We start from the raw sequence: 16,286 nt of genomic DNA, 5'->3' as shown, positions 1-16,286 counted from the left end.
ATAAAATGAGCATGTCAGCTGTAAATGTTTTCAGTACAGTACATTACATGCACCACTAGCAGAACAATGAGTTGGTGGCAGATACCGCTGGGACCACATCATGCATACAATTCCAAAGTAGTCTTCAAACCTAATTCTGCAGAAAATTAAAGTCATTTTAAGTCATATTTAAATATGTCTAACATAATATAATAATGAATAGTTTAGTGCCAGTATTAAAGAATATAGCTAGAATTAAAATAATGTGCTGTGCTCAAAAAAAGTTTACAGGACCAAAGACTAGTCTGGACTAGCACTGCCTATAGGCACCTTGCAGATGATCTTTTTTCCAAGACAAATTAAAGGATGAGTTTACTTTTCTGATGATGTTTCATGTTACACCAATACAACTATATTCAGAGTGTAACATGAAACATGGTCATGTCACAATTCCCCCCACTTACATGAATTGTAGTGTTCTTCCTGCAGGCTGCCATATATCCATCTGAGCTGTGGAGGAGTCACGGGTCCACAGACACCAAATGATCTGAACACTGTCTGTCCTAGCAAAGGAAAAAAAAATTATGAAAGCATTGTATGTAAATATTTTAGGCCAAGTCCTTCTGTTGAGTTGGTGAAAAACAGGTCCAAATAAAGGTCATCTGTCATCGTGATGACCACAGGAAATGTTGTCAACCCCGTCTTGCCTTCTCCTACACACACTACAATTCCAGCCTTGCAGACTTAGTCAGATAACTGGCTACAGAGTCAAGGTCTAAGACTTTGACACAGATAAACAACATGGAAATATACACAGAACTCACCTCACATCCTTACTGAACTCACAGGGCTACTGCTTGTTAAAGGGTTATTAAACCCTCCGTTTTTTTGTTCATATATCTACTGCTAACAAGCAAAAACATCAACAACAAAAAAGCGCTTTAAACTTACCTGTGTCTTCCCCGCGCTCCCGTACGAAAAGCTGAAAATTCTCGGGCAGCCGCAAAGCATCTTAGGGAGGGCGCATGGGCAGTTCACATTTTTGGCCGGGAGACGAGGAGAGACACAAGGTAAGTATATGGACGGCGTGCACCCGCATGCAGACACCGTGGGACATGAAGTGCCAGCAAGGACAGAGGAGTCGGCGCTGGATCGGAGACTCGCAGCAGCGCTGGGGGGACAGATGAAAACGGCAGGAAAGAAGAAGATCGGATTAAGAGACATCATTTAAGGTAAGTGCTCTAACTAACATTGGGGGAAGAAAACATATTTTTGACTTTAATGTCACTTTAAGACCGTCAAACCGGTTTAGCCACACCCACTCTCATAGTCATAACTAAAACTTCCCAAGTTATTCAGTCCCAATACCTTAATATAATACACTGTTCCATTTTGCTGCTGAAGCCTTTCATATTACAGTTTGCTGTTTCTGGAGAAATCCGTAGATAAACTAACACACACAACCTAATCAAGTACGTTGTGCATTTTGGCTTGAAAAAGAGCTGGTGTGGGCTCAAAACGTTGCCATTTCTGACTGTATGCTGTGCTGCTGCTTTATTATGAGACAATAAAAGGGCTATTTTTACACTAAGTACTTGGTGTGGGATACCTCTTGCTGCAAAACAAACTCCCAATCTCCCCCCACTGCTGTTCGTCCACGCAGTTAGAAAAGAAATAGATATTTATTCAGCAGTGATTGACAGCGCATGTCCCTGGCACCAGACACTTCCCCAAGGCATATAGGAAGAGGGGGGTGTCAGCTGCAGTGCCAGTAAAAAAACAAAACATCACTAAGACAGGAGTGCTCAAAGCAGAGTACTTCACACAAGTGCCATCAGTACCGTGATGGTGATGGCAGCTTCTGGGACTGGATATAAACATTGCAGTTTATTTTAAAGAGACAATAGCCAAAAATATTTTTAAGTGCTAGATCACTGGAATAGATTGCAGACTTGGAGACACAGAACATGATTTACCCTGAAGCATCAATTAGAAATTTGGCAGCTGAGGTCCAGCTGTGGATGTATTATGTGTGGCACCTAAATAGTGCTGAAACTCTGGAAAAGGCTGCAAACTCTTAATGTGTCCATACACTTTACAACCCTTGCAAGACTTTTGTCTTGCGAGGGTTGTAAAGTACTTAAAAAAACGTACGATCTGCCCATCTTGGACAAGCAGATCGTACTTGCGATCATCGCGAAACCCGCCCCCCTGAGGGGTGGGCTTGCGATGACTGCAATGAGGGGCGGGCTTCCGATGACTGCAAACGGGCAGTGTGCGCGTGCGGACACCGGCCTGTTCGGCAGTTGTCGAAGAAGCAGGCCACTAACTCGTAGAGAATCGTATGATTCCCGGCGGGTTTTGCAGCCTGCTTGTTCGACGGAAGACGTGCGACCGTACAGTAGAAACAGTCGCACGCCTTCCTAAAGGTGCCCATACACTGCACGATTATCGTACGATAATCGTATGCGACCGTTTTTTCGTACGATAATCGCGCAGTGTCTGGGTAGCGTGCAACCGTGGATACTGTACAATCGTACGACGTTTGACTACCTAGTATGTTCGAAAACCTGTGCGTAATCGTACGATAATCGTTCAATGAGAAGAGTAATCGTTCGTCAATGATCGCACTGTTCGTTCAGCTAATGCGATCGAGCAATCGGAAGTAGAATGACGGCAGCTGGCTGTACTCGCAGCATCCACACCTCTGTTCTGGTACCCACATGGACCACTTGCTCAGCCATTGCTGGGGCTACATGTTGCGTACAGATGCAAGAACCAATGCTCACACCAAAATCATATCTCCTCATGTAGCTGACACACATGCTGACCACTCCCCATGTGCACCACACATGAGGCTGCTGAAAGTGACCCCCTAATAATTGCAATGAACCACATGCAACGCAAACCATGCAACATGAATAACATGTCCATTCTCCTTTTGGAGACCATTTGATAATAGTGCATCAGACATTAGAAATTTTGAGGTAAAGCTGTGGATACATTATGTGTGGCAACTTTACATTGGTGGCAGGAGAGGGTGGTAGCAGCAGGCCAGGAGGGGTGGGAGGAGATGTAATGGTGGCAGGCCAGCAGAGATGGCAGGAGCTGGTAATGGTGGTAGGCCAGCAGACGGGGCAGCAGCTGGTAATGTTGAAATACCAAGAGTGGTGGCAAGAACTGGTGATAGTGGCATGCATCTTGGAATCCTAAATATTTGGACAGGAAGCACAGCACGATGAGGTTTAGGACATGAACCACGTAACGCCAGCAGGTTTGTGCCATTTTCACATACAATCTTGCCTGTCTGCAGCTGAGGTGGGGTAAGCCACCTCTTGACCTAGGCTTGGAGGCTTGCCAGAATCTCAGGTTACCCCTAAGGAAGTTGTAGAGACGTAACACATAGGACAGAGTATGTGAAGTGACATCATTACAATGGAAACCAGAAGTGGGCTGAGGCACAATCTGAGTGACATACAGTGCTGCTCACATTGATGCTAATAAATGCTGAGTGATTTTCATTTAGTGCATGGATAAACTGCAAACATTTTGAGAGTGCTTTTTTGTGTGTGTGTGTATTAAACGTTTTTTAAACAGAGAACACTATGGTCTTGTTTTCTATATTTGCCTTATGAGATGCCAAGATGATGATGGAGTTTTACATTTCATTCAATTTAGATCATGTGCTGATATATTCCTCAAATTACTAAAGCACTGCATTACCTTGTATAATATATGAGGTCCACCACAGAGGGTGAGTCTGCCAGTGATGTGCCGTGCCTTCTGTGCTGGGTGAGGCATTCCCCAGCCTGCTGAAGCTCTGCCACATCCCGCCGAAGCACCGCCCCATCTTGCCGAAGCCACAGCTCAGTAACCAAGCTATTTGAGGAGGAGACAGGGAGGAGCCTCCCTCGCCCTCACTTGCTCATCAATGGTGAGGCATCGAGATCGATGTCCTCATGTTTTATTTATTTATTTTTTTGATTGGACAGCTTGGACCAATGGTGCTTTGCCATTGGCCCAAACCATCCACAGAGCTCACGCCTCTAACACAGAGTAGAGGCTGTGACAGCTCTTGCCTCACCAAGTTAGGTTACACAAACAGTGGGGAAGCCCGCTGCTGAGTAACCTAACTAGCTGTCAAAAGCCGGATGCAGAGCCGCCTGTCCATGATAGGTTACACAGCGGGGAGGCTTTCCCTGCTGTGTAACCTGTTACAAGCCAATCTGAATGGAGAAAAAGCTGTCAGTTTCAGACTTGAAGCTGACACCTTTTTTCTTCATAATACTAGGTGAGGCTCTGTCTCACCTGCCCCCCCTGACCGCATGTCCCTGTGTCCAATAAGGGTGAAGGGTGAATTTTGGAGCACTGCCGCACTTTGGTTGCTACTGAAGATATCCACACTGTGAAGAGAGACTTTTTTTTTGCACTGTGAAGAAAAGAAATAAATGTATATATATATATATCTATATCCCTGTAATAATTATATATATATATATATATATATATACACACACACACAGTATTAGGGATGCACCGATACCGGTTTTCCGGTAAAGAGTACAAGTACCATTTATTTATTTTTCGGTACTCGCTGATACGAAGTCCCATTTAGGAAGCCAGATTTTAGAGGGCGCTACACTCTCCCCCTACTTGAAAATGGCCTTGTCCTCATAGGCCGGGAACAAAAACTTGCTCTTACTCCTAAGAGCTGGGCATCCTACAGCAAAAAGTGGATGGGGAAGGGTAAAAAGGGTAAACTGCCAACAGGTAGTTTCATACATATAAACAGACTGACAGAGGTAATAACAGTTGTGAAATTCACAGTTCAATTGCATATCAATTGTTGTCAAAGATACATCTTGGTAGTGCAATAGTGGCTCTCACCGGGCAAATCAGCCGCTCAGTGACAGGTACTCTTGCATGAGCAATGTCATATCAGAACATATCAGGAGTAGGTCCCTACAACTGACTATCTAGTAGTAATAGTATAAATTAGGTCAAATATACAAATAGTGCAATGTAGTTTGCTTGAAGTACAAATCTCTGGGTTTCGTCACCTGCAGAGGAATAAACAAAATACCAGGCAACATACACATTCCTGAGTATCAGAGTTTTGGAGCATCATTCTCTTTAAGTATGATCCTCCAAATTTTTAAATCAGTACACATCAGTTGAACAGTAATGCTTACAGTAATACTTGACCATTTAGTGACTATCCAGTAACTTAAAGTCCATCCCTCTACTGCCACTAAGCCAGACGGCATGTAATGACCCGCCACTCGGCTTTCCGATTAGCAGGGAAGCCGTCTCCATGCTCCCTCGTCACCAGGTGACGAAGGAGCATGGAGCCGGCTTTCAGGCCTATCAGGAAGTCGGGGGCAGGTAATGACTTGCCACCGGGCTTCCTGATTGGCCAGCTTCTCGACCAAACGTGAATCTAGGCGCGAGTCATTACACAGCGCCTGGCTTCTTGATTGGCCAGGAAAGCTGGCTCCAAGCTCCCTCATCACCAGGTGACGAAGGAGCATGGAGCCAGCTTTCAGGCCTATCATGAAGTCAGGGGCAGGTGATGACTTGCCACTTATCAGCGAGTACCGAAAAATAAATAAATGGTACTTGTACTCCTTACCGAAAAAACTGTATAATTTTGTATTTATAATTTGGAATGTGTTTTCACTGCAATAACAGTATAGTTTCTTTAATTCAGGACCTGCAGGGCTCCAGCCAATTTCTGCTTAAGCACACACCCTCTGCAGTCACCGATGTCTCACCACCGATGCCATAGAACTTGATGGACTTGTCTTTTTTCAACCTGACTAACTATGTAACTATTTAACCACCAGGCATACCCAATAATTACCCAAAAATTTATTTCATCTTAGGAACTGTTGAAAATGCCTAGATCCAGCCAGGTCCCAGTACATTGAGTTTCTTTGCTTCTGTGCTGTGCTTTTTTTGTCTAGCTAGATTAACAATTTAAGTCTGAAAAACTAAGAAGTAAGAATATTCTCGAAGGGATCTGCTCTCCGTTGTGTGAAATGTTCTATTTTTCAATATTTCTATACTAAGGAGTTTTAGTAGAATTGTATCCTCTGTCTGCACTACATAAGTAATAGAATGTCAGTGTTGAGATCTGTAAGGCAGAAAGGCTTATTTTCCAAAACAATATATTCAAAGTCTATTGATCTTTTCTAGGTTGGACACCCCTCAGTGTCCCCCTTGAGAAACGGCAGATCCTGCCAAATTTATAATACGAACTATTACAGGATTAAAGTATTATACAGTATTTCTATGTAGTCTAAGATTAAATGTATTATATGATAACCATATATAAGCAATGCAGTTTTGGAACTTGAGATTGGACAGATAACTATAAAAGCAGTATAAAATGAGTTAAATGTGTAGCTGATCAACCCCCACAAATATCAATCAAAACAAGTACAAAAAATAGTAATTACAGCATATAGCTTCATCCTCAAAAAGTGCAATCATAGAAAGCGATGAAACTAAAAGGACTCTTGTAGCATGCTGTATATATTCAATACAAAACTAATGAAAACTACCACAGGGCAATAAATCTTAATTTAGAAAAATATACCCTTTAAAGGAGAAATTTTGGGAAAGTAAAATGTAATCTTCCCAATACTATAGATAGTTAGCTTCTTTAATAGTGATTCCTGGACTATATTCATTCAGGAACCTTTGTACCATTTTCAAGCCCTTCTCATGCAGAATACTACTGTACACAGATTCTACGAGGGTCAATTAAAAAGTAATGCCTCCATGTCTGTAATTTGAGATCTATTAGAGTGACTCTGAATGTTCATGTACCATTGATATAGAGGTGTCCTAAAAGGACTACTGAGACGGGACCCTGACTGTCATCATTTGTCTCCCGTTGCAAGAATATGACAACAATATTATTATCATGGGCCCTTAAGACCAAATAGTAAGAGAATTGTTTTATTTTTGAACAATATTTAAGGACAATTTCTTTAAGGTTTAGTCACCGTACTCTGTTTTAGTTTCGCTTATATGCAAGACTAGATAATGCCTTGTCATATACTGTATGTCTTGACCATGTGTATGGGATATAAGATAAATTCCTTAGTCTAGTGGTGATGCTAATACAATAGTGGTAACTGTGTGACATTTCTGATATATAGACAGTAAGAGGTCACCTTTAAATGGGGTTTTTTTGCCATTTGCTATGAATTTAAGCCCCTACCTTCTTCACATGCCATAGAGCAAAGATCGGATGCAAGGGATGTCAACTACTGGTCTCTTTTAGCTCCCAAAGATTCCGAGGATGAGATCTCTATGCTTGCATTCCCAGGTCATGGCCATTACAGGGTGTCTCACCCTTCCTATTGTGAAGAGTGGAACATGCAAAATCGGGATATTCAATTCTCCAAGATGACCAGAAGCAGAGCCAAGAACTGTACAGAGCAGATGTCCCCACTGCAAGCCCCAAGAGATATATGAAGTTAGTGGATGGCTCAACTGACTAGACTTCACCTATAATTTATGTTTTTGGGTGTGCTAAGCTTATTCTGAATTAGTAAAGCAAAATTGGTCATGTATGCTAAGTGGGGGTTAAAAGTAAATGGAACAGTAATGGACAGCTGATCTTTACTTTATGAGAGCCCATACTCTGTGGCAACATTATCACCCAGCACCTTTCTGTATATCTGCAGTCTCTTGTAGCTTGTCTTTCCAGCTTGCTCTTTCTTGCAATGCTCAATTATGGCAAAAAATATGTACCACTTGCGGGAGGAGGGGGCAAAAAGGAAGGTGGCCCAGCCCCGGTAACCATCGATCTGCCAACATCAGGGCTGCCAATAGGGTAGTAGAGCCAGCCCTCCTGTACTGGGCCTAAGCAGCAAGGGGGAACAGCCGCCCGGGGACAGAGAGGGGGCTCTTTCAATTTAGCAGCAGCCATTCCCAGGTGCCCAGTCCAATTTATAATGATATAGTCCCCTCTCTCCCCGGATCCCCTTCTGAATTGACAGCAAGAGAAATACCAGTTGCTGCAGCAGTCAATAATTGAGTCTTAGTGCCGGCCTGCACAGGGTCGTCTAAGTGCTGAGGATATCAATCCGCCTCAGTGTGCGGAGTGATTTCAGGAGCGGGGAGAAAAATTCCCCAGCCCCAACCTGCCAGCCAGCCTGCAACCAAACAAGTAGCCCTGTCAACAGTATGTGTTAAAATCAGAGGTTTTAGTTGCACAAACTTTTGGCCAAAAATATGTAGAAGCCACACTGATATATCCATTTACATTAGGGATGGTATTGGTATCAGTGCCCCGATACTGAGCATTTTCACTCGTACTTATACTTGAGCAAATGCGCCAATAATAAGTGCCGATACCAGCCCTTTAAACTTTTAAATGCATTTGGTTCCCGGAAGGTCCCACGTTTACTGGGGACCTTGCGGCGGCTGTTTACAGTGCTGGTCCGGCCGCACATCTCCTGCTCCTTCTTCCCACTGCCCGCACATGAGATCCGGTCACCCGCCCATATGAGACCGCGCCATCTGCAGAGCCCTGGTGAGACCACATACTCATGGGGAGATGCACACGCAGCTGCAGAGCCATGGTGAGATGCACACGCAGCACTGGTGAGACCACACCGCCATGATGAGACCAACATGCAGCCGTAGTGAGACCGCACAGCTATGGTTAGACTGCATGCAGCCCTGATAAGATCGCACAGCCATGGGGATTCCCACACGCAACCCTTGTGAGACTGCATGCAACCCTGGTGAGACCCGCACAGCCCTAGTTATACCACACACAGCCCTGGTGAGACTGCACAGCCCTGGTGATTGGTCAGGAAGCCAGGCTGCCTCACATCATGAAGCCAGCTTCCTAGCCAATCAGGAAGCCCGAAGGCAGGTTATGACATGCCGCCCAGCTTCCTGATTGGCTGGGAAGCCAGCTTCACTTGTTGCTAGGCAGCATAGCTTCCTGACCAATCAGGAAGCCGGGAGGTGGGTCATGACATGCCGCCCAGGCTCATGATTGGTCAGGAAGCCAGGCTGCCTAGCAATAATTGAAGCCAGCTTCCTAGCGAATCAGGAATCTGGATGGCATGTCATGACCTGCTGTCAGAAAGCCAGAGCCAGAGTTCGAGTGTCGCCGTCTGCGCATGCGCAGGCACCTGTTGTGGACCATAGAGCCATAATAGGAGCAGCATCTTTTCATGGACGTGCGCACGGGCACGCGCCGACGTGTCATTTGAACAATTGGCGCCAACTGGGCTATAAAAGCTGTGTTCAGCTATCCTTCTATGCTGTCAGATCGTCAGCTTCCTGTGTTCTGTGTTCCTGTATTTCCTGTATCCTGATTACCCGTTACTGACCCGGCTTGGACTATTCTTTGTTGTTGCTTGCTCCCTGAAGACCCCGGCTTGTTTTTGACCTTGATTCTGCCTCACCCCTTGTACTACGTTGCTAGCTCGTTGATGACCTCGGCCTGCTTGACGATCCTTCTGCCTTGTGTGTTCTGCTTCCAGCTTCCTCAGCTCATCGGATCTAAAGCCTTCTGGATCCTCTTCGGTGCATCCGCATCCTGCTTCCTGCCCGGATCTACGCACTTCATCTCATCTCGCAGACGCAACAGGCTAACCAGCCTCTGGCACCCTTGCCCCTCTGTGCCCCGGCGCCCCTGTAACCAATCCAGGTGCTCCGGGACCGGAGCTGTGAGAGAGGCCGTCCTCGTCAACTCAGACTCCCCTAAGGTACGTGACACCTGCCTCCCGGCTTCCTGATTGGCTAGGAAGCCAAATTCACTTGTTGCTAGGCAGTCTGGCTTTCTGACCAATCAGGAAGCCAGACGACACGTCATGTCCCACCGCCCGGCTTTCTGATTGGTCAGGAATCCAGGCTGCCTCACAATGTCAATGGAAGAACTTGCGTATAAACGTGCAAAAAAGCTCCTGTATCTTTTTAGGTGTCTGGCGTTTTCCTGCTAGTCATTTTTCTGCTCAGGTGTGAACCAGGGCTATTGAAAACCATGGGATTTCTACTGCCAGACTGTCCTGGCAGTGGCTAGCCCCAGGAGGCAATGTCAACGCCTCAGCGGTTACTGGGCCCGGGCCCTCTTGTTCCTTTCTAGCCCCAGTAACTGCGGTGGCACAGACATTGCCGCCAGGGACTTCAGCTCACAGCATGCAGCAGGCCAACCCGCCACAGCTCTCTCCAGCGGTGGTTGATACTCGCCAGGTCCCAGTCGCACATGGGACCGATGTGACCCTGGTAGTTGCGCCAGTGTTGGCCATTGTTTAGCATCCAGAAAATTTCCTCTGTCTGACCTGTTTGTTGCTGCTGCCAGAATGCCTTTGCTTGCCCTCTCCTTTTTCTCACCATAAATCTTCAATATACCTGCAGATGGAATAGCTCCCACTGAACTTCCTTATTCACTTCAGCTGTAGGTCAGTGCTGTCATTGCATCTCCGTACCCCTCTTGGCCAATCACAAAGCAAATGGTGCAAGGCTTCATTTTGGGATTGACCAGGATGAGAGGGGAATGGAGATGCAACCTCAGCGATGAGGTCTATGAGACATCAGCTGCAGCTGAAGTAGGCACGGAAGTTCAGCAGGATCGGGACTTCCACCCGCGGGTATAGTGCAGATTTATGGTGAGAAGGAAGATTTATTACGGACAGGGGTGTCCCTAGCCTTATGCCTGAGGCAGTTGAGATGATGGGGGTGAGGGGGTGGCCGTGCTGAATCGTGCATAATCAGTGGAGAGGGGTACTGGTGGAGAAGAATGCCTCTAAGAGCCAGGCAGAGAGATGTTTGCATCTCCCCACCAGCTCTTAGCAACCTCAGAGCCTGGGAAATTGCGGCTTCCCATTCAATCAGGAAGCCGGGTGGGTGGTCTCATGCCCACCTGCCAGGCTCCCAGCTTCATTACTGCACCCCTACTGGAAGAGTTAGGGTTCAGTTGAAGAGATGGGAATCTAGGATGCCTCAGGTCTGTGTATGCATACATGTATTTTATACATCTCAAGATCCTTAGCACAGGCATTGGATCTTTCTAAGAATACCAGTGATTTTTTCCCAGAGCAACAAGGTTACACACTACAGTGAGACTGTCCTCTGAATGTCTATTTAAAGACATGTTGCACCACTCAAATGATCCAGTGTGAGACAAGGCTGCACATACCCACATCCACACAGCAGGAGCTGTTGAAGAATGTAGGCAGCCGATGGTGAGCAGGACACTGAAGGCAGGCAGTGTGAAAGACTGGAGAACAGGTGATAACCAATGGCGCAGTGTTGGCTGCAGAGAATGCTTCCTTTACAGCTGAAGGGCAGAAAAGGAACAAGAAGTGCGCATGAAGATTTAGCTCCTGCGTCACTTTAGCTCCTTGTATGCCAGCTGATTTTAAACACTGATTTTTATTTTATTTTTCTGCAGTTTTTGCTTAATCATGGGGCCCACAACTGAGCACTATGCTGATAAATGCTGATTTATATTCTTAATAAAGTTAATGTCTTACTGACAATAATAAAGTGGAGACAGATGGGGTATAGCAGAATAAATAAATCCATAAATCTATGCTGAGATCATTTGGGTAACACTAACAGAAATAACAACATTCTGGACAGTTAAAATATCCCCATATGAGTAGTGGCCTTTCTTTTCCCATAAACAGTTGCTACTTGTCTGTAATGGGTACCAAATTGTTATCACATTTAAATTCCCTATTTACTATTTTGAAGCCCCAATAGAGCTTTTCTATTAAAAACAAGTTTTTTTTTTTTTTACATAATACAACAGGGAAGCAAACTGAAAATTAGATTTTGGATAATACGCTTTGAGCAACCGTATGGAACACAACTTTTACCTCCCTAAAGTTTCCTGCACATTTAAAACTGTGACTCGTCAGTGATTCCCATTACAGAGACTGCCATTTGCAGATGAGACTATTTAGATGCCACTAAACTTGAACAAGTGTGTTTTTTTTCGAACTCAGGGTCAGGTCTTCCTGATTATAACATGGAGCCAATGACATTTTATATTATCTCCGCCACTGCAACAAGGTTTTATGGAACTGCCAGCCTGTTTCATTTCACAAAGGTAAGAAAGCCACTAGGATGGGATTTGGGAGATTGAAATACAGATACGAGTAATAGGCAGTATGCCTTTTTACTTTTTTCTCCCAATAGAACAAGAAGGGACTATAGTAAAGAAGCTGCTTTAACCACTTGCTGCTGGGAAGCATCCACCGTCCACCCATATTTTTACGATGGGTGGATGGCAAGCGGTTAAAGCCCATCTGCAAGAAAAAAAACTCCTGTTACAATAGGGCTACCCCTGCAGTGCAAGGGTAAACTGCTTGTTAATGTCTGTGTAAAGGACTTTTACCTACCGGATCCTGGCTCCCCAGCAGTTGGCACTCACATTGTCCCTCCTACACTCCCACGTGTGGACTGTCCTTTGGTGATCTCACATATAATGTAGGGCTATGGGCGAAACCAGGCCTCAGACCACCAAAGCGCGGGGGGCTGGTGGGAGAGGCTCTCGGTGTCTGTTTTGAAGCCTGCAGGAGTGGAAACCAAGAAGTGCTTTGCACAGCTCCCTTAGAAAATAACTAGTGGTTAACCCTTGCAGTGTGAAGGTAGCCCCAGGGAGATTTTTTTTCTTTGGATATGGGCTTTAATGCCCCCTCAATAGCATTACATACCTAAGTTCCCTTTCGCTTCCCCTGCCACCCTATTCAGCTGCCAAAAGTGAGGAAAGGAAGCCCTTTGTAGACTTTGGGTCATCATAGTCAGAGCTTACATAGGTCTAAGGACTGTCCACTCATCCCCATGTGACAGCACATAACCAATCACCAGACATCTACTCAGAAATATATGAAGTTTCTTTGCTTCCAGGAGGTGGGAGAAAGAATGAAAAATGGAGTATAAGCTGCTGGGGAGGGTGACGTTAAAGTGAACCTGCTGCCTTTTTCTCTGCATAACCAAAGCACAGGTTTCCTTTAGGCATGTTGATATACAACTCTCATATGCACAAAGCAGCGACACATATTTGTCATAGGAAATTGCATAGGTGTCTAATGTATCCCATTGCCAGCATGACTTTGCTTATCTACATTGTGCAAGGGATGGTATGGCAGCACACCATAGAGCAGTGGTTCTCAACCTGTGGGTCGGGACCCCCTCGGGGGTCGAATGACGATTTGCCAGGGGTCTCCTAGTCAGAAAAAAAAAACCCACCATAGGAATGCATAGCTAGATTCCTATTGGCTATTTCACTTTGCAAAAGCCAATAGCAAACTAGCTATTGCACCCGCCCTCTGATGCTGCCAATCAGCAGAGGGAGACCTGAAGTTCTCCATCAGGTCCCCTTCTAGTGATTGACAGCAGCAGAGGGCGGGTGCAATATGTATGTATGTATGTATGTATGTATTCATTCAAGCAAAAAAATATGTAAAACACACCTCTAGCTATGCATTCCATTTTCCTGGTCCGCAGCTGCAGAGATCGGGCAATGTCTCAGTGCCTGTGATTGACACTGCGCACTGTCAGCTTCCTGGCGGGTTCGGCACGTGGAGCTGCGAACACGCCCGAGCCCATCCCTATCAGTGACAGTACTGCGGAGTATGTACCTCATACGTTATATAGCCACACACTTTAAATCCAATTCTTCTAGTTCCAGCTGCAGAGCCCGGTCCTGTCTTTGCCTATAGCAGTGGTTCTCAACCTGTGGGTCGCTGTGCAAGGTGAGAGTCCTCCTCGGCTCTCTCCTAGCGCAGCAGTGTCAGTTCTCCTGCCACGCCTCCAGATGTCGCTGCAGCAGCCACGTCATCCCTAAATTTTACCTTTGGGGGTCACCACAACTTGGCAAATGTTACCAAGGGGTCCCAGCCCTAAAAAGGTTAAGAAACAATGCCATAGAGGATTACATAGATCTTGCAACAGGCCAGATCTCCGTTTTGCTTACCGATTATGCATCAGTAGGTTTTTTTATAACCAAAAAATTGTTCATACATGCTGCTGGTGTCTGCAAACATTAGCAAAAGAAATGGCTGTGTTAAACTTACTTTGCCTCTTCATAAATGCATCTGTTAGTTGCAACAAGCCTAACAGACTAATACAATATCGCCCTCTTCTGTCCCAAAAGTAAAAAATACAATTAGTAACAAACTGACTGCACCAGATGTGGAAAAGCTTACTGGATAATATATGTTTGCAGATCCCAGCTTTTTACACATGCCATACATTTTATAATACATTTATTCATAAGCTATAGGGCGGAAAAGTATCAAGGCAGTGATGGCACCCTCTATGAAGCTTAAAAGGTTCAGCTTTGCTTCTCTAGAAGAAGTGTGCAGGCCAGGAAGAGAATTCCCACACAAAATAATAAGACTAGTGTTGCAATGCTGCTTCTCCATAGATTCAGTGTAGATTGAACTTTGTCAGCTTAGGACAGGTAGTGTTTTACAAGCAGGATCAGCAGGTGAAAAGAAGGGAATATAAAGCCTGGAAAAAGAAAACTAAAAGCAGCCACCTCATCTAAAGACTGGTGAGCTGCAGCACATTCTATTCTAATGTTTTGGGTTTAGATTTACTTTAACAATGCCAGCAAAAATATTGTATATGTTTATCATATCTATATACAGTATACACATACACACACACATCCCAACTCTCCTACTATTAGATTGTTTCTCCCCCGGGCTGCCGGGAGCCTCTTTTTCTCCTGGAAAGGTTTACTCTGCTTAATCTAGCAGAGTAAACTTTCCCTGCTATCTGTTTATATGTTTATATGTTTTTTCCCTGACATCGGGGCGGCTGTCAGAGAAAAACAAAAAAACAGCATAGGAATGAATAGCTAGATTGCTATTAGCTATTTCAATTTGCAATAGCAAGCTGGCTATTGCTCCCATCCTCTGTTGCTGTCAATCAGCAGAGGTGGACCTGAAGTTCTCAATCAGGTCCTCTTCTGCTGATTGACAGCAACAGAGGATGGGAGCAATAGCCAGCTTGCTATTGCAAATTGAAATAGCTAATAGCAATCTAGCTATTCATTTCTATGCTGTGTTTTTTTTTATTCTGACGGCAGCAGCAACCTGCAGATAGTAAAGAAGCTATTGCTTCCCTTGCTATCTGCAACAATCATTTCAGCGGGGTGCCCCGCGGATGGGGGGAGGGGGTAGAGAAAGAGGGCACCTCCCTGAAATCACTTTTTTCTGGTTGGGATCCCTGCACACACACACACACACACACACACACACACACACACACTATATACTCTGCCTCTAATTGTTAATATATGCATCATTTAACTGAATTTATTTTACTCACCTCAATGTTTTGCAGTAGAGATAATAAGGAGTAGTATAAGTATACATCATAAATCAGAGTCACCAGTAGATACTGAGTGCTTCTCCTCCACACTCAACCTCCATATGATAAGCAATTTTAAATGGTGTGTTGTATTAAATGTGTTGGATTTAGCAGCCAAAGCCAACAGCTGAGTAGAGATATGTCACATGAATAGAATACTGAACACAGGGGAACTTTTAAGACCCAATTTAGAAATAAAGCAATATCGTCATCCACTCCATCATACTCTTAAATATTTCTCGATTATGTGGCCTGCATTTTGCAATCTGTTATAAAATACAGGCCATGGCATTGCACCTACAGTACTTCATATAGTTCTCTCTGCTTAATGTTCACATTCGCTTTTTAATTTTATTGTGGACTGCCAACTTTGGACTTGCGAAGCCAAGGGAGTGCAAAATGTATTTCATATATGTGCAAAGCCATGCCACTGGTTTAAATGGACCCCTTTGTCAGGCCAGCAACGTGTTAAAAATGACTGTACTAAACAATAGTGAATTTCATATCTGTAATCAAGAAAACACGTAATTAGGGCGAAAGATCTGCTTGTAATGAAGAACTTTATTACTTACGATGGAAGGATGTTATCCACATTTGTTTAATTCACAGACCAGTCATGTATTTTGTAGTGCAACATCTATACTTTCCTAATCTAACACTGAAAAGTAGGAGGTAGGTTCAAATAAACCACAGAGCAGATTTTCTAAAGAGAAGAGATTTTTGGAAGTCTGCAACTCAGGATATGGAAAATACCACTAAACACTGGCTTCAATGTAGTTTGACAGATTAAAACACTAGTTACACATACATTAGTTGGTTTAAGAGCCGATAATATAAAAGCTTTCAAATGTGGTTCTTTTACAAGACACTCCTTCAAATAGACCTTTTTAGCACTATAGCAGATCATATGATACAAGACAAACATGTTTAAAATCTCACCA

General features: G+C 44.4%; 1 protein-coding gene across 1 annotated transcript in view; it reads right to left on the bottom strand.

Moving 5' to 3' along the window:
* Positions 1-4,628: 4,628 nt before the first annotated feature.
* Positions 4,629-16,286, bottom strand: part of LOC108793713 (annexin A5-like) — a 101,586-nt gene continuing 89,928 nt past the window's right edge. The window contains exons 13-14 of the mRNA XM_018564735.1: positions 11,153-11,293; positions 4,629-4,699 (exon numbers count right to left, since the gene is read on the bottom strand). Coding sequence (XP_018420237.1) covers positions 4,629-4,699; positions 11,153-11,293 — 212 coding nt within the window. The remainder of the gene's footprint in view (positions 4,700-11,152; positions 11,294-16,286) is intronic.

The sequence above is a fragment of the Nanorana parkeri genome, unplaced genomic scaffold, assembly GCF_000935625.1.
Source record: "Nanorana parkeri isolate BGI_ZX_2015 unplaced genomic scaffold, ASM93562v1 scaffold776, whole genome shotgun sequence".
NCBI classification, from domain to species: Eukaryota; Metazoa; Chordata; class Amphibia; order Anura; family Dicroglossidae; genus Nanorana; species Nanorana parkeri.
The sequence above is the reverse complement of the archived record's forward strand: the minus strand, read 5'-3'. Positions and strand labels throughout refer to the sequence as shown.